Raw genomic sequence first — 15389 nt, forward strand, 5'->3', positions numbered from 1 at the left:
AAATCCTTGGGAGCTGATGAGATCACCAAAGGAAATAATGTAGAGGGAGAAGAGAAGAAGGCTCAGGAGACAGAGCCCTGAGTTAGAGGGCATGTCTGCCTCTCCGGGTGATACATGAGTGTGCATGTTTGTGATGTGTGTGCAAGGAGTGGGAAACATTTTCTACCAGATTGTGTTTCTACATGTAGGTCTGTGATGTGAGCACAAACGTGCTTGTGTGTCTGAATGTGGGGGGATATGGAACATATTTGTGCTGAATCTGTGGGATCTGAGTATCTGTGGGGTGTGTGGGTAAGAATTAGAGAGAGAGAAGAGAGGAGAAAAGAGACAAGAGAGAAAAGAGGAGACAGAGAGACAGAGAGAGAAGAGGAGGAGAGGAGAGAGAGAATAAAGAAAGATAGAAAGAGGGGAGAGAGGAGGAAAATGGAGAGGGAGAGAGAGAAAAAGTGAGAGGGAGAGAGAGAGAAGAGGAGGAGAGGAGAGGAGAGACAGAATAAAGAAAGAGAAGGGAGAGAGAGGAGGAAAAGAGAGAGAAAGAGAGAGGGAGAGAAGAGAAGATAAGAGAAGAGAAGAGAAGAGAAGCGAAGAGAAGAGAAGAGAAGAGAAGAGAAGAGAAGAGAAGAGGAGAGAAGAGGAGAGAAGAGAAGAGGAGGAGAGGTGAGGAGAGGAAAGGAGAGAGAGAATAAAGAAAGAGAGAGGGGAGAGAGAGGAGGAAAATGAGAGAGAGAGAGAGAGAGAGAGAGAGAGAGAGAGCAAGAGCCTGAAGTATGTGTTTGGGCTGTGTCTGTGAGAAGTGAGTGCTTGCGTGATGTGGGAATAAGCATTACTCAATGGTCTATCTCTGTGATATGTAAGGATGCACATAAAGGCCTCAGTCTGGGTGCTAGGTGGGAGTGTCTGGGATGCGAATGTCTGTGTGGTGTGTGTATGTCTGGAATGTGTGCCTGTGCTTGAGCATGCATTCTTGGGATGGCTGGTGTGTAACGCAGGATGTGTGGATGAGTGGTGTGTGTATCTGCATCTCACTCTCTTCTGTCTCTAACATTCTCTTCCCCTCCTTTCTTGGTCCCCTCCCCGCCCTGGTTGCTGATGCTACCCGGAGCTGGTTGCCATGACAACTCCTCTATCCTCCCTCCATCCTCCCGCCTCCTACCCTTCTCCTGACAGGCTCTTTGCTTCCCCAATCCGGGCTGCTGTCGGGGGCGGGGCCCCCATCCATCTGCCCCCCACCCCCCCCCCACAATCCCACCCTCTCTCCCCCCCCACCCCAACCACCCCAGCTCCCTGGCTCCTCTCCTCCGTAGGTCTCTCCCTCCCCCTCATCCGGCTGTCCCTACAGAGAGGGGGGGCCTGTGGCGGCCTGGGCCCATACATCGAGCCCTCCCTCCCCCAGTCCGGTCCCTCCTGTCCCCCTCCCCTGGGCCAGGGGGAGGCCAGGGACGCTTGAGTCCCCATGGCTGGGGGCTGAGGGACCCGTCTCCCCCCTTCCCCTTCCTCCCTCCCCAGAGCTCCGGGGACCCCCCCTCCCTCCCCAGCCACCACCACCTCCTCCTCCTCCTCCCTTCCATCTTAGACAAGATGCCTTCCCCCAGCCCCCTCGTTCTCCTGGCTCTCTCTGCTTCCTGCCTGGCCACCCCGGCCCACCCCGGTGAGTCTATTCAGCTGTCCCTTGGCCCCTTCCCCATTGATCTATTTGTCTCCACCCCGCCGTTCATCCCCCAGCTCCTTCTCCCTCACCTGTTTGTCTTGGAGCCTGGGGCCTGGGGTGTGCGGGCAGAGCCTAAGGGATGGGGGTGGGGTGGGGGGCCCCAGCTTTCCGGAGGGTTCAAGCTGGGGGGTGCCTTCTAGATAACCTAGGATCACAGGAAGCGACCAGCCCAGTTACCCTAATGGAGAGGCCTTCAAAGGCAGGGTCCAGGACCTGGGGAGGGGATGTCTTCATTTTGATGGAGATGGGCCTGGCCTGCTCCCCAATTCCCTTTCCCCATCCGTCCCCTCTTCCCTCCCCCAACACAAATAGACACCAGGCTAGAGTCTTCGGGAGGATGGGACCTGGGACCTGGGATCGGGAACCTGAATGAAGATGAGGGCCCCCCACCCCAGTGCTGCCCCCAACCCAGCCACCTGGGGAGGGTCGAAACTACAATTCCCATGATGCCTGATGCCTTACTTAGGCTCCGTTGAATGGTTACTGGCCCCATGGTACCATGGGAGTTGTAGTTCCAGATGGGCACCAACTGGGAGGGTAGGAAAGTGGACAGAAGATGAAGGGGACAGGGTCAGAGGTTTGAAGGGGCTCACCTTGACACCTCTCTCCCTCACTAGTCCCCTTCCCCAAAACATGCCCGCTTCAGCGGGAGAGATGGTGTGTTGGGGGGAGGGGGAGGCAGGGACAACCCTTTATCCCACTGATCCAATTGGGGGTCTGTCTCTGAAACCTTGCCACCTGATGAGACCCCAGACCTTAGCTCCCACGATACCCCTGGCTATGCTGCTGAAGGGCCACTGGCCCCACGGCAGCATGGGAGTTGTAGTTTGTACCTGGGCAGCTGGAGGGGGGGCGGTGGTACCAGTGTGAAGAGAAGAGCATTCCCACCCACCCCTCAGTGGAGAGTGAGCTCTGGCTTCTGACCTTTTCCTTCCTCCTCTACTCCCTCCATCCCAGATGGACTGTTCCCAGGCCAGGGTCCCTTGGCTCCCCCCTACGCTGTGGTCCTCATCTCCTGCTCTGGACTCTTGGCCTTTGTCTTCCTCCTCCTCACCTGTCTCTGCTGCAAACGGGGGGATGTTGGCTTCAAGGTGAAGGGGGGTAGGGTGGAGAGGCCCCCTGCCCTTCCCCCACTCCTTCCTTGAGGACCTGGGAGCCTGCGGAAGGGCACAAGGTTGCTCCTCCTGGAAGGGGCTGGAAGTATCCTGAGGTGGGCAGTGGGAGAGCTTTCCGGGGGCCTCATGCTCACCTCTGCCCCATGCTCTCGGACCCCAGGAGTTTGAGAACCCAGAAGGAGAAGAGTGCTCGGGAGAGTATACACCCCCTGCGGAGGAGACTTCTTCCTCTCAGTCACTGCCCGATGTCTACATCCTTCCGCTGGCTGAGGTCTCCCTGCCGATGCCGGCTCCCCAGCCTGCCCGGTCAGGTAATGCGAAGGAGGGTGATAGAATGGTGCCCATTGCCCAAGGTTAGGGCCAAGGCCAGCCAGCAGCTGACGCCGGGGCTCGCCGGGGAGCCAGGGCTGGCTTTGGCCAGACAGCAGAGCCTGGGGCTGGCCGGGAAGGAGCCTGGAACAAGACAGCTGCTCCTCAGGGGATTTCTTCAGCTCAGCGGGGTGGGAGGTAAGCAGGGAAGTCCTGGGGGAATCTGGAGCCCCTCATTCCCTGCCTTTCCCCTAGACCTGGGCACCCCTCTGGGCCTGAGCCGTCAGCACCTCAGCTACCTGCAGGAGATCGGCAGCGGCTGGTTTGGGAAAGTGAGTGAGGCCGGTGAGGGCTGGGGCGGGTGTCCCTCGGAGTCCCCTCTGCTCACCCTCCTCTGGCCCAGCATCCAGCTCCTTGCCATCCTGCCTCTCACCACTTACCATCTCTGTCCTGCTGTGCTCCTCCACCTCCCTCCACCCCTCTGTCCCCCACCTCTCCATGACCCCCCATTTCCAATCCCTGTATCTCTCACTTCCCAATCTCTATCCACCTAGCAGGATCACAGGACTTTAGAACTGGAAAGGGCAGTCTAATCCAACCTCTTAATTTTACAAAAGAGGACTGAGACCCAGAGAGGTTAAGGAATTTACCCCATCTCCTGCCTCCTGACCCAGGGCCCTTCCCATTGTCTCTCTGTCCCCACCTTCCCAGGCTAGGACCCAGCTTCCTTCTCCTGTTCTTCCCCTTCCCTTCCACTCATCCCATCCCTCCATCCCCTCATCTGTCCGTCAGCTCCTCCCTCCATCCCTCCATCGGCTGCTCTGTGTCGCCGCCCAGCTGTCCACACGTCCGTGTGTCCATCCCTCCATCAGTCCCTCCGTCCATCTGCCTCTCTGCTCGTGAGTCTTTGGCTGGGTGGTGGGAAGCTGGGTGGGATCAATAAATCTCGAGCGTCCACTATGTGCCCGAGCATGGGGATAGCATGAGACATGGGGCCCATGAAATTAAGGGGTTTCATGATGGGGAAGGAGGGGGCCCTGGGAGAGGAGAGAGGGAACCTAGGGTGATGGCTACCTCCATCTCACTCAGGTTATTCTGGGGGAGATCTTCTCAGATTTCAGCCCAGCCCAGGTGGTGGTGAAGGAACTGAGGGTCAGTGCTGGACCACTGGAGCAGCGGAAGTTTCTCTCAGAGGCTCAGCCTTACAGGTAACATGGGCCAAAGGGCCAGGCTCTGGGCTCCTTGGAGGCATGGTGACCAGGTAGCTGAATGTTGGGGAGCCAGTAGGCTGGATGCTAAGGGCTTTGAGCAGGCAGGGACTAGCGGGGAGTCCACTAGCCTTCAGAGGGTGTACGAACTGGGAGGTTGGGTTCCCGGCTGTGGCCAGGGGCTGGACATTTGGATCTGGGCCAAGGAATGGTAGCCACTATCTGGATCCGTGAAAGGGTTATCAAGTCTCAGACCAGCGTAGAGCCCCAGAGGTCTTAGATGGGGGGGGTGGGAGGGGGGGTGCACTTAAGTGTCCCTTGCCCTGCCCCACCTCCCACATTGGGCCAGGGTTTTGTATGCTGGAAGTAGGGGCAGGGGAGCTACCAGCTGGCCCCAGAGGTTGGAGAGAGCCTCTGGTGCCCCTGACCCATGGTCTGACCCCCAGGAGCCTGCATCACCCCAACGTCCTCCAGTGCCTGGGGCTGTGTGCTGAGACTCTTCCTTTCCTTCTCATTATGGAGTTCTGCCAGCTGGTGGGTTCCCCCTCTTGTGCTTCCATTGAGGCCATGCTGTAGAAACTTGGGGGGTCCTGGGGGTGATGACCAAGGTCAGCCCCTTTCTTGGTACAGAGCGGGAACCTGGGGCCCACTGCTCTGTGGTCGCCCAGCTCCCCCCCTCGACTTTAAAAGAAAGGAGTGGAGAGCATACATTTGGCTACCAGCGGGGAGGTGGGCAGGGGCTCTCGCTGTCCAGGGACAGTGGCGTTGGCCGCAGCCATGATTAGAGGAATCTCTGGGAAGTGGGGGGAACCGGGTTGACCCTGCCCCCTTTCCCTGTTCACCAGGGAGATCTGAAGCGCTACCTGAGGGCCCAGAGGCCCCCAGAGGGCCTGTCCCCTGAGCTACCTCCCCGAGACCTGCGCACCCTGCAGAGAATGGGCTTGGAGATCGCCAGAGGGCTGGCCCACCTGCATGCCCATAACTACGTGCACAGGTGAGGGGAGTGGGAAAGGTAGGGGGAGTCGCGGCAGCTGGAAAACACTGGGGGAGGAGGGGGGAGCAGGAAGAGAGAGGAGGAGGAGAGAGAGGAGGGAGGAGCAGTGAGGGGCAGGGGGAAGAGAAGGGGACAGGGGAGAGAAGGGGGAGGGAGGGGTCTGAGGAGGGGGGGAGCAGTGAGGGGGAGGGGTCTGAGGTGGGGGAGGAGGGAGGGGCCTGAGGAGGGTGGGGCTGGATGGAGGCCCTGGTTGAAATGGTTGAAACTCACTTGTGTGAGTTCAGGCCGGTCCCTTTATCTGGGGCCTCAGTTTCCCCCTTTGTTAAAAGTGGAGGTCGGCCCGGAATGTCTCCAGAGCTCCCCAGGACCTGGGGAGGGATCCCTGGTTGGGGGGCCGGCCCAGGAAGGGAGGGAAGTACCCGGAAGAAGAGTGGGGGAGGGGTCACCAAGGGTGGGGGAGGGGGTGTCCTCATTCTTTTTCCCCCTTCCCCTTCCCAGTGACCTGGCTTTGAGGAACTGCCTTGTGACCTCTGACCTCACGGTGCGAATTGGGGACTATGGTCTCTCTCACAGCAATTACAAGGTGTGTGGGGCCCCAGGGTTTGGGGAGTCTTGCTTCTTAGCACAGTGCTTGGTATATAGTAGGTGCTTAATAAATGCTGGTTGACTGATGGTGGCTGTCACTATTATTGTGACCTTGGGCAAGGCCCGTCAGGGCTCTGGGACTCAGTTTGTTTACCTGTGAAATGGGAGACTGGGACTTGGTGTTCTTGAAGCCCCCCTCCCCCTCCAGGAAGATTATTACCTGACCCCTGAGCGCTTGTGGATCCCGTTGAGGTGGGCCGCGCCTGAACTTCTGGGGGAGATCCACGGGACCTTCATGGTGGTGGACCAGAGCAAGGAGAGCAACGTGTGGTGAGCAGCCGGCGGGCAGGTGGGGCGGGGTGCTCTGGGCCCCCCGGCCCCCCGCTGACCTCAGCCCCTCCCCCCAGGTCACTGGGGGTGACGCTGTGGGAGCTGTTTGAGTTTGGGGCACAGCCCTATCGCCACCTCTCCGATGAGGAGGTGCTGGCTTTCGTGATCAGGCAGCAACACGTCAAGCTGGCACGACCCAGGCTAAAGCTGCCCTATGGAGACTACTGGTGAGTAGGGGCCTAGAGCCCAGCCCCAGATCCTGGGGAGCCTAGCCCTGCCTGTCCTGGAGGAGAACCAAGTGCCAGGGGGCCCAGAGCCCAGCCCCAGATCCTGGGGAGCCCGGCCTGCCTGCCCAGAGGGGGAACCGAGGGCCAGGCGGCCAGGGCTCAGCCTCTTTGTTCAGTGACTTTGGAGACCCTGCTTCTTTCTGCCTCATCTCATTGTCTGATCCACAGACTCTCCCTGGGAGGGGGGCGCCCTTACACTCCCTGTCTCTCACCCTCTCCCTTCCTCCTGTTGGCCCTCCCTCTCCCGATTCCCCGGGTCCCCTCTCTGACCTGCTGGTCTCTCTGCCTCTGCCTCGGTTTCCCCGGTTCCTCTCTCTGGCTCTGCTTCTATCTCCCATCTCCCTGGGTCTCCACTGGTCCCTTCACAGGTATGATGTCCTCCAGTCTTGCTGGCGCCCCCCTGCCCAGCGCCCCTCAGCCTCTGACCTGCAGCTGCAGCTAACCTACCTTCTCTCTGAGCGGCCCCCCAGACCTCCGCCACCCCCGCCACCCCCCCCACCCCGGGACGCGCCCTTCCCCTGGCCCTGGCCGGCCCCTCCTGCCCCACCAAGGCCCTCGGCCCTCTCCTCGCCCTTCCCCCTCCTCGATGGCTTTCCGGGGTCTGATCCTGATGATGTCCTTACTGTCACTGAGAGCAGCCGTGGCCTCAACCTCGAGTGCCTGTGGGAAAAGGCAAGGCGAGGGGCTGGACGTGGCGGGGGTGGCGGGTCGGCTCCCTGGCAGCCGGCCTCTGCCCCGCCTGCTCCCCAGGCTGTCCCTTCTAATCCTTTCTATGAGGCCCTGGCCACCCCCAGTGTCCTCCCGGTCATCAGTGCCCGGAGCCCCTCTGTGGGCAGCGAGTACTATATCCGCCTGGAGGACCATGGCTCCCCCCCAGAACCCCTCTTTCCCAATGACTGGGACCCCTTGGATCCAGGCGTTCCGGCCCCCCAGACCAACCCGGCTCCTGCTGAGGTCCCCCAGCTTGTGGCGGAGACCTGGGCCTCCCCGCTTTTCCCCCCTCCACGGTCATTCCCCTCGAAGGCATCAGGTAGCTTCCTGCTTAGTGGCTGGGACCCCGAGGGCCGGGGAGCAGGAGAGACCCTAGCTGGGGACCCTGCAGAAGTTTTGGGGGAGCGAGGCACAGCCCCCTGGGGGGAGGACGAGGAAGAGGAGGAGGGGGAAGAGAGCTCCCTGGGGGAGGGGAGCAGCAGTGGGGGGCGCCGAAGCCGCCGGGGCCCTCTCCCCTGCCCGCTCTGTAGCCACGAGGGGCCTTGCTCCTGCCTCCCACTCCAGCGAGGGGAGATGGTGTCTGGCTGGGGGGGCCACCCGGCCCTGGGCTGCCCCAACCCCCCCGAGGATGACTCCTCGCTAAGGGCTGAGCGGGGGTCATTAACTGACCTCCCCTTGCCCCCCCCCTCTTCGGCCCCCCCCGAGTTCCTGGACCCCCTAATGGGGGCGGCGGCGCCCCAGTACCCCGGGCGGGGGCCACCCCCGGCCCCCCCCCCCCTGCCGCCGCCACCTCCCACCCTGCCCCCTCCTCCCGCTCGGGCTCTCCCAGACCCAGCAGAATCACCCGATGCCCCCTCGGGACTTGGCAGCCCAGGATCCGGCCTCTCGTCTCCGGGCCCCAAGCCGGGGGACAGCGGCTACGAGACGGAGACCCCCTTCTCCCCCGAGGGGGCGTTCCCAGGTGGGGGGGCAGCCGAGGAGGAGGGGGTCCCTCGGCCCCGGGCTCCCCCCGAGCCACCCGACCCGGGAGCCCCCAGACCACCCCCCGACCCGGGCCCTCTCCCAGGCTTCCTGGTGCAGGTGAGCACAGAGCAGCTCCTGTTGTCCTTGAGGGAAGACGTGACCCGCAACGTATTGGGGGAGAGGGCAGCCCCAGCAAAGGCAGGGAGGGCCCTTCAGGGCCCCCAGACTGTAGGCCAGGCAGTCCCAGGAAACAGGGAGAAAGTCCTGGGCCATGCAGGAAGGGCAGCCCCAGGGAGCAGGGAGAAAATGCCAGAGAATGGGGAGCCGACATCCCCAGGGAGCAGGGAGAAAATGCCAGAGAATGGGGAGCAGAGGCCCCCAGGGAGCGAGGACATGGTGCTGGAGAATGGGGAGCAGAGGCCCCCAGGGAGCCGGGAGATGCTGCTGGGGAACGGGGGCCAGACACCCCCAGGAAGCAGAGAGACAGTGGTGGAGAACGGGGTGCAGGGACCCCCAAGGAGCGGGGAGAAACCGCAGGAGAATGGGGTGCAGAGACTCCCAGGGAGCGGGGAGAAGGTGTCAGAGAATGGGGGACAGAGACTCCCAGAGAACAGGGAGAAAGTGCTGGAGAATGGGGTACAGAGACCCCCAGGGAATGGGAAGAAAATCCCCGAGTGTGGGGAGCCAGTCCAAGGGATCCAGGAGGAGAGAGCCCTAGGGAATGGGGAGAGGTTTCTGGAGAATGGGGAGCAGCAAGTCCCAGGGAGCCCGGCCAGGACCCCGGGGAACGGCGAGCCAGTCCCCAGGAGTGGAGGGCAGGCTCGCGGGAGCGGGAAGAGAGCCCCACCCGGGCCTGGGAGACTGGGCCCCGAGAATGGGCTCCAAGCTCCGGGGGGCCAAGGGAAGGCCCCAGACGCAGGACCCGCAGGCGGCGGGGACGGAGGAGCCGTGCCCCCCGGCGAGATGAGGCTGGAGCTGCGGAGGCCGGAACTAGCTCTTCCCCTGCCCCGGGAGCCACCGGCACCCGTGGGAGACGCCGGGGACCCAGGCGCCCCGGCAGACGGCGCCGTGGAAACCGGCGGAGACGGGGACCCCCCCCATCTGGGGAGGAAGGGCCCCGAGATGCCTCGGCTCTTCCTGGATTTGGGCCCACCACCGGGGAGCAGCGAGCAGATCAAAGGTGAGCAGGGTCCAGGGGTGTGCCCTTAGATGGTCTCCTCATGGCCCATCTATTAGAGGTGCCCACAATCTCCTGGCTGGAAGGAAAGGGTCTCAGAGGGCCCCCTCACCTGACCATCGTCCTGACAAGGTGGTCCTCTATCCTCGGCTTGAAGCCCTCCCATCAGGGGAACGTCCCTCCGTCCAGCCTATCGGTCAGGACTCAGATGGACTGGAGAGGTCTTGCAGAGTACCCTCCCCTTTGCAGAGGACAGCCTCAAGCTAAGGAGACCATTTCCCTGAGGTCCTTCCGCTGCTCAGGGAAGGGCTCAGAGGTTCCTGGGAGCCGGGATTCTGAGGGGGAAGTGGAGGGAGCTAGGTCAAGCCCCTCGTTTTACAGATGAGGAAACAGGCCCAGGGAGGGTCGGCTCTTTGGCAGAAGGCGTGGATGTGGAGGAGGCCGTGGGGGACTGGCCAGACCCAGGGAGGGAATGAGTCTAGTGGATTCCCGAGGGACCAACACCAGAGCAGCTCTGATAGAGGCAGTTACTGTACGGGATGGGAGAGTCCAGAAACGTCTGGAGAGGCTGGATGGACAGGCCAAATCCACTAAGATGAAATTTCGTGAGCCCGTAAAATCAGCTTCCTCTTTATAGCATGGAGAAGGCAATTCCCATGACAAAAATCTGAAGGTTTTAGTGGACCACAAGCTCAGTGTGGATCAGTGAGGCTAGAGTCAATTCAAGGAGCACTTAATTAAGTACTTTCTACTGGGAGATACCAGGATAAAAAGGAAACAGGCCCTGCCTGCCCAGGGGGCTGCCGCTCTGCAGGGCGGGATGGCGCATCCGAGTGTGGGAGTGAGTGTGTGGAGATGCTTCTGAGGATAAGCATGCTGAATAGAGGCATAAGCACAAAGAACGTACACACATGTACATGTAACACACATGTAAATACAGAAGTGCCTGCAAGAGACAAGTACACGTAGACATACAAGTACTGTGACATACATGTAAGTGTGCCCGCATAAGTATAAGCATGTATAAAATACAAAGAAATACATGTGCGTATAAGTGTAAGTGATAGACATGCAAGGAGATAGGACTAATATGACACACGTAAATAGATATTAAGCACATGTAATATGCGTGTAAGTAGGTCTATATAGAACATGCATCGAATTAGGTCTACACACAAGTGCATGTATGTAGATAGATATGTAATGTGCATGAAAGTAAAATAAGTTACATGTGTGCGTAGGTACATATGATATACATGTAAGCACATACATGCACACATGTGTATGCACGTGTGTAAGTAAATCTAAGTCATGCACGTGTGAATAGACGCGTATAATGTCTGTGTGAGTACATGCATGCCTATAAGTATGGATGATATCCATATCAGTAAATATAAATATAAGTAACATATGGAAGTAGGCACACATATTCTATACATGAAAGTAGATATACATATACAATATGCATGTAAATACATGCATGAATAAAAGTGCACATGATACACACGTAAGTAAATATTAAATATAAGTTGTATATGTAAGTAATACCTATATAAACATAGACATACATATAATGCACACACAAGTACACACATGCCCATACATGTAACATGCGTGTAAGTGAATAGAACTGTGATTAATGGAGTGTGAGTAGATGCACATATAATGTACATGTGAGTACATGCATGCCTATAGATATGGATGATATCCATGTGAGCAAATATAAGTAATGTGTGTAAGTAGATATCCACATAATAATATACAAATAAGCACATGCATGCGCATACATGTATATAATATACATGGAAGTAAATATAAATATACTGTACACGTAAGTAGATATCCACTATAAATACACATAATATATGTGTAAGGACACATACCACGTGTACATACATACATACATACATAGAAATAACTACAATTTGTGGGGAAGGCCTGAGTGGAAAAGGCTTCATTAGGGACAAAGTGATGGGGCGGAACTTTGGAGGGAACTATAGAAATTCTAAGATTCGGAGGTGAGAAGAGAGTAGATTCCAGGCATGAGGAACAGCCTCAGCAAAGGCAAGGTGGTGGGAGATTGAATGTCTGTGTGAAGAATGTTAAGAAGGCTAGTTTGGCCGGGCCATCGAGTGTGTGATGTGAGGAAGAGTCCTGCCTAATGAGGCTGGAAAGGTAGTCTGGGGTCAGGTGGTACCACACAGGGGGGTTGGTATTTGATCATAGTAACTGGTGGATGAATGGTAATTGACTGACTGATCCTAGAGGCCATCGGCAGATGTTGGAGTTTATTGAGTTGCAGAGGGACCAGCTAATCGATGAGGAGGCAGTAGCAGTGGTCCAGGGGAGACGTGGTCCTGGGTGTTGGCTCTGCGAAGGGGGAGAAGATGGTACATAGGAGAGATCGGTGGGACAGGTTAAAAAGGACAAGATTTGGCAACTGATTGGTTGGGGGCAGGGCAAGGAGTTAAAGTGAGGCATCAGGAATAGGATGGTAGAAGGAACCTTAGAGACTATTAAGTCCATCATCTGCATTTTACAGATGAGGAAACTGAGGCACACAGGTTAAATGACTTACCAGCTAGTAAATATCTGAGGTGAGATTTGAACTGAGATCATACTGACTCCCCAGCTCCATGCCTCCCAGCAACGCTGCCTGAGATTGTGAACCTGGGTATCTGGAAGGATGATAGCACCCTCCCCAGGAATAAGGAAAATCAGGAGAAGGGCAGGTTGGGGAGGAGCGGGGAAAAGGGGAGACAGCTGAGGCTGAGACTCCTAGAGAATGGAGATCTGCTAGACGCTTGGTGGTGGATGTGGGCCTGGAGTCAGGAGAGAGACTGGGGTGGATATACGGATCGAGGAGTCCTCAGAGATGGTCGCTTGAACTAGGATCTTCCTGGCTCCACACCGAAGCCCTCTGCACTGTACCACTCTAACTCATACTGTCCATTTCGTAATGAACGCTCCCGTTTGGAAGTGACATAGACCAACGGGACAGTAGTACCAAGAAGGGGGCCTTGGTGAAAGGAGCCGGGGGGCGTAAGAGCTGTTGTGTGAGAGGTTTGACTCGGGCACCTCGGCCCCGGAGCGAAGGGCGGCGCTGGGCCTGGGGTCGGGAAAGTCACTTCGTCTCAGCCTGTTTCCTCATCTGTAAAATGGATGCTGTAGTGCTAGCCCCTGCCTGCCTCGCAGGGTTGGTGTGAGCATCCAGTCTGTCAGGCTGCAGGCCGGTCCGCAAGCACTTCTTAAGCACCCACTACGTGCCAGGCACGGTGCTGAGGTCCGGAGTCAAGGTCCAATACCGCTGTGCGTGTGAAGCTCCGACGTTAGCATTCCCGGGGCTAGCCCGCGGAGCCCTGGGGAGGAGTGCAAAACTAGGACCAGATTAGCCAGGAGCTGCCTGCCCCACGGTGGGGGTGGGGAGGGGCCCGGCTGGCCCCCACGGCTTTGCAGCTCGGAACCAGCGCAGAGCTGTGATGGAAGGGGGTGAAGGCCAGTCGGGGCAATGGGCAGCAAGCTCGGGGTCAAGAGATGGGTTCAAATCCCGGGCCTCGGTATCTCTGTGAAACGAGGGGATTGGACGGGCTCGTGTGTGAGCCCGCCTGGGGTCCGAGGGTCGGCCACAGCGGTAGCTCTGTCCAGTGACCTGTCTCCCCCTCTCCGGCCCCTCCAGCCAAGCTGTCTCGCCTGTCGCTGGCCCTGCCTCCGCTCTCTCTTACCCCGTTCCCGGGGCCGGGCCCTCGACGGCCCCCCTGGGAGGCTGGGGACGCCGGGGTCCCTGGCGCGGAGTCCGGCGGCCCGGGGGCCTTGGGGCTGGTGGAGGACGGGGAGGACGAGGAGGAGGAGGAGGACGACGGGGCGGCCGTGGGGGAGGGCGAGGAGGCGGCGGCCCGGGGCCCTGGGAGGGGCCGGGCAGCCCCGGTGCCCATCGTGGTGAGCAGTGCCGACGGGGACCGGAGCCGCCCGCTCCGGGGGCTCCTCAAATCGCCCCGAGGGGCCGACGAGGCCGAGGAGAGCTTGGAGCTGGACCGGAAGCGCAAGATGGTCTCCTTTCATGGGGACGTGACCGTCTACCTCTTCGACCAGGTGCGCCCCGAGGGGGAGGAGTCAGGGAGGAGCCCGCGGGCCGGGGGAGGGGCGGGGAGTCGACTTGGCGCTGGGCTTGTAGTCCCGGACCTCCCTACCTATCTGTGTGATCCCAGCCTAGCGGCGCCGTCTGTAAGGTGAAGGGGTTGGCTCGGACCGCCCCTCACATCCCTTCCTCGGCGGGTTGGGAAAGGGGGCGGCGGGTGTGTGGATGGGTGGAAGGTGGAGGTGCGCGTGACTCTGCTGGGCTGGGATTTTCCAGCTGCCCCGTCCTCTGACCCGTGCCCTCCCCTCCGACTATTCCAGGAGACCCCGACCAACGAGCTGAGCGTCCAGGCTCCCCCCGAGGGGGACCCGGACCCTTCGACACCCCCAGCCCCGCCGACACCTCCCCATCCCCCCAGCCCTGGAGATGGGTTCCCCGACAGCGGCTTCGGTGAGGGGGAGAATTGGAGGGGTCGGAGAGGGTCTGGGGAGAGAAGGGAGGGGTTGGGGGAGGGGTGCTGGGCCTGAGAGTTTGAGACTAGATTCTCTTCTCCAAAATTTAGGAGGCAGTTTCGAGTGGGGGGAGGATTTCCCCCTGCTCCCCCCACCAGGCCCCCCACTCTGCTTCTCCCGCTTCTCCGTCTCACCTGCACTGGAGACCCCAGGGCCGCCGGCCAGGCCACCCGACGCCGTCTGCCCCGCAGGTACGTTCTGTGTAGACGTGATCTAAGGACATTGGGTCTCCAGAAGGGCATCATGGGAGTAGGCGAGGGCAGAGTGGGCAGGCCGGTCTGGCCACTCTGGCCAGAGCACATGGAGTAGCAGGACCTGACCGAGCCCGCGGCTGGCAGAGGGCCATGAGCATCGTGATGTGAGGAGCTTGAATTTGACCCTGTAGACGATTTCTGGGGCTGGGGGAGAAGGGGGGAAGGGCCCGACATAGGAGTGTGGAGATGGGGCCCAGGAAAGGAGGAGGGAGGGATGGGAGAGAGAGACTAGAGAAGAATCAGCAGGACACTTCAGCTGCCTGGTCACACTGGAGCCTTAGAATGGAAGGGGACCTTACAGATCCAGATGGGGAAACTGAGGCCCAGAGAGTATAAAAGCCTGTGTGCCTTCCCAAGCATCAGGGGATGGCACCCATGGGAGGCAGCTCCAAGAGGGCAGGAGCCTCCACACAGCAGGGTTAGGGTTAGGGTCCTGGGCTCCCTGGGGTGGGGTGCCCACGTAGAGGTGAAGGCCTTGAGCTGGGGAGGAGTCAGGGCTGGAAATAGCCACGGGGCAGACAAAGAGGGAATCTGGGGCCCTGTAGATATGGCCCCAGCTGCCTGGCTGACTTTGAACGTCTTTGAATGCCTCCGAGCCAGTATGTTAGTTGTCCTTTGCATGCCTGGTCCAATTCTTCCCTCCTTCGGTCACCCATCCTTCATTCATCTTCCTTTCAGGCCCCGTGGAGAACTGATGCCCCGAGGCCCTCACCTCCCGGGCCCCCACCCACCAGGCCCCCCCGAAGAGGGGGCCAGAGGAGATGGAGACAGAGTCACTGAGTTGGGAGAGGCTCCTGAGGCTGGGCCCCAGCCCACATCACCTGGATGCCAATCGGGAGGCCGGGGCCCACTCCCCCCCAGCCCTCCAGAACTTGTTCCCCCACCCAGCGTGCCTCAGCCCCCTGGAGCTGAGTGAGAGGATACCCAGCCCTACCCCCAGCCCTCAGGACTCACCTGTGTCTGGGCCTGGGCCTGGCCCCAGCTCCATCCCAGGGATCACAGACTGACCCAATGGGGCACCTCAGGACTTGGGGGACTACCCAGCCCTACCTCCCCTCGGGGCATGGAGGGGCCTAGGCCCCTGCTCCCCCCTTGCCCCATTCCTCCCCTCTCCCCTGGCCCAAGGCCAGAGATGTCCGTTTTCATGTTATTTAAAAAGAC

At 59.6% G+C, this 15389-nt stretch overlaps 1 protein-coding gene across 1 annotated transcript; it reads left to right on the forward strand.

The window, feature by feature from the left end:
• The first annotated feature begins 1578 nt into the window (after window positions 1–1578).
• LMTK3 (lemur tyrosine kinase 3) lies at window positions 1579–15144 on the forward strand. The gene is made up of 16 exons (XM_036743618.1): window positions 1579–1648; window positions 2666–2799; window positions 2984–3134; window positions 3388–3464; window positions 4222–4340; window positions 4787–4874; window positions 5186–5334; window positions 5833–5917; window positions 6128–6249; window positions 6327–6476; window positions 6905–9390; window positions 13064–13476; window positions 13783–13912; window positions 14025–14165; window positions 14209–14332; window positions 14907–15144. Exons 1-16 carry the CDS (start codon window positions 1579–1581, stop codon window positions 15142–15144), a joined length of 4677 nt encoding a protein of 1558 aa, XP_036599513.1.
• Window positions 15145–15389: the final 245 nt, after the last annotated feature.

Source organism: Trichosurus vulpecula, chromosome 2 (genome assembly GCF_011100635.1).
Source record: "Trichosurus vulpecula isolate mTriVul1 chromosome 2, mTriVul1.pri, whole genome shotgun sequence".
NCBI lineage: Eukaryota > Metazoa > Chordata > Mammalia > Diprotodontia > Phalangeridae > Trichosurus > Trichosurus vulpecula.

What these genes read in the sequence shown, in the direction of transcription:
- LMTK3 (XM_036743618.1), top strand. Translation starts at nt 1,579, where the DNA reads ATGCCTTCCCCCAGCCCCCTCGTTCTCCTGGCTCTCTCTGCTTCCTGC. An exon ending in GGCCACCCCGGCCCACCCCG is followed by an intron (nt 1,649 to 2,665) that starts GTGAGTCTATTC and finishes CCTCCATCCCAG; the next exon opens with ATGGACTGTTCCCAGGCCAG. An exon ending in TCCCCAGCCTGCCCGGTCAG is followed by an intron (nt 3,135 to 3,387) that starts GTAATGCGAAGG and finishes CCTTTCCCCTAG; the next exon opens with ACCTGGGCACCCCTCTGGGC.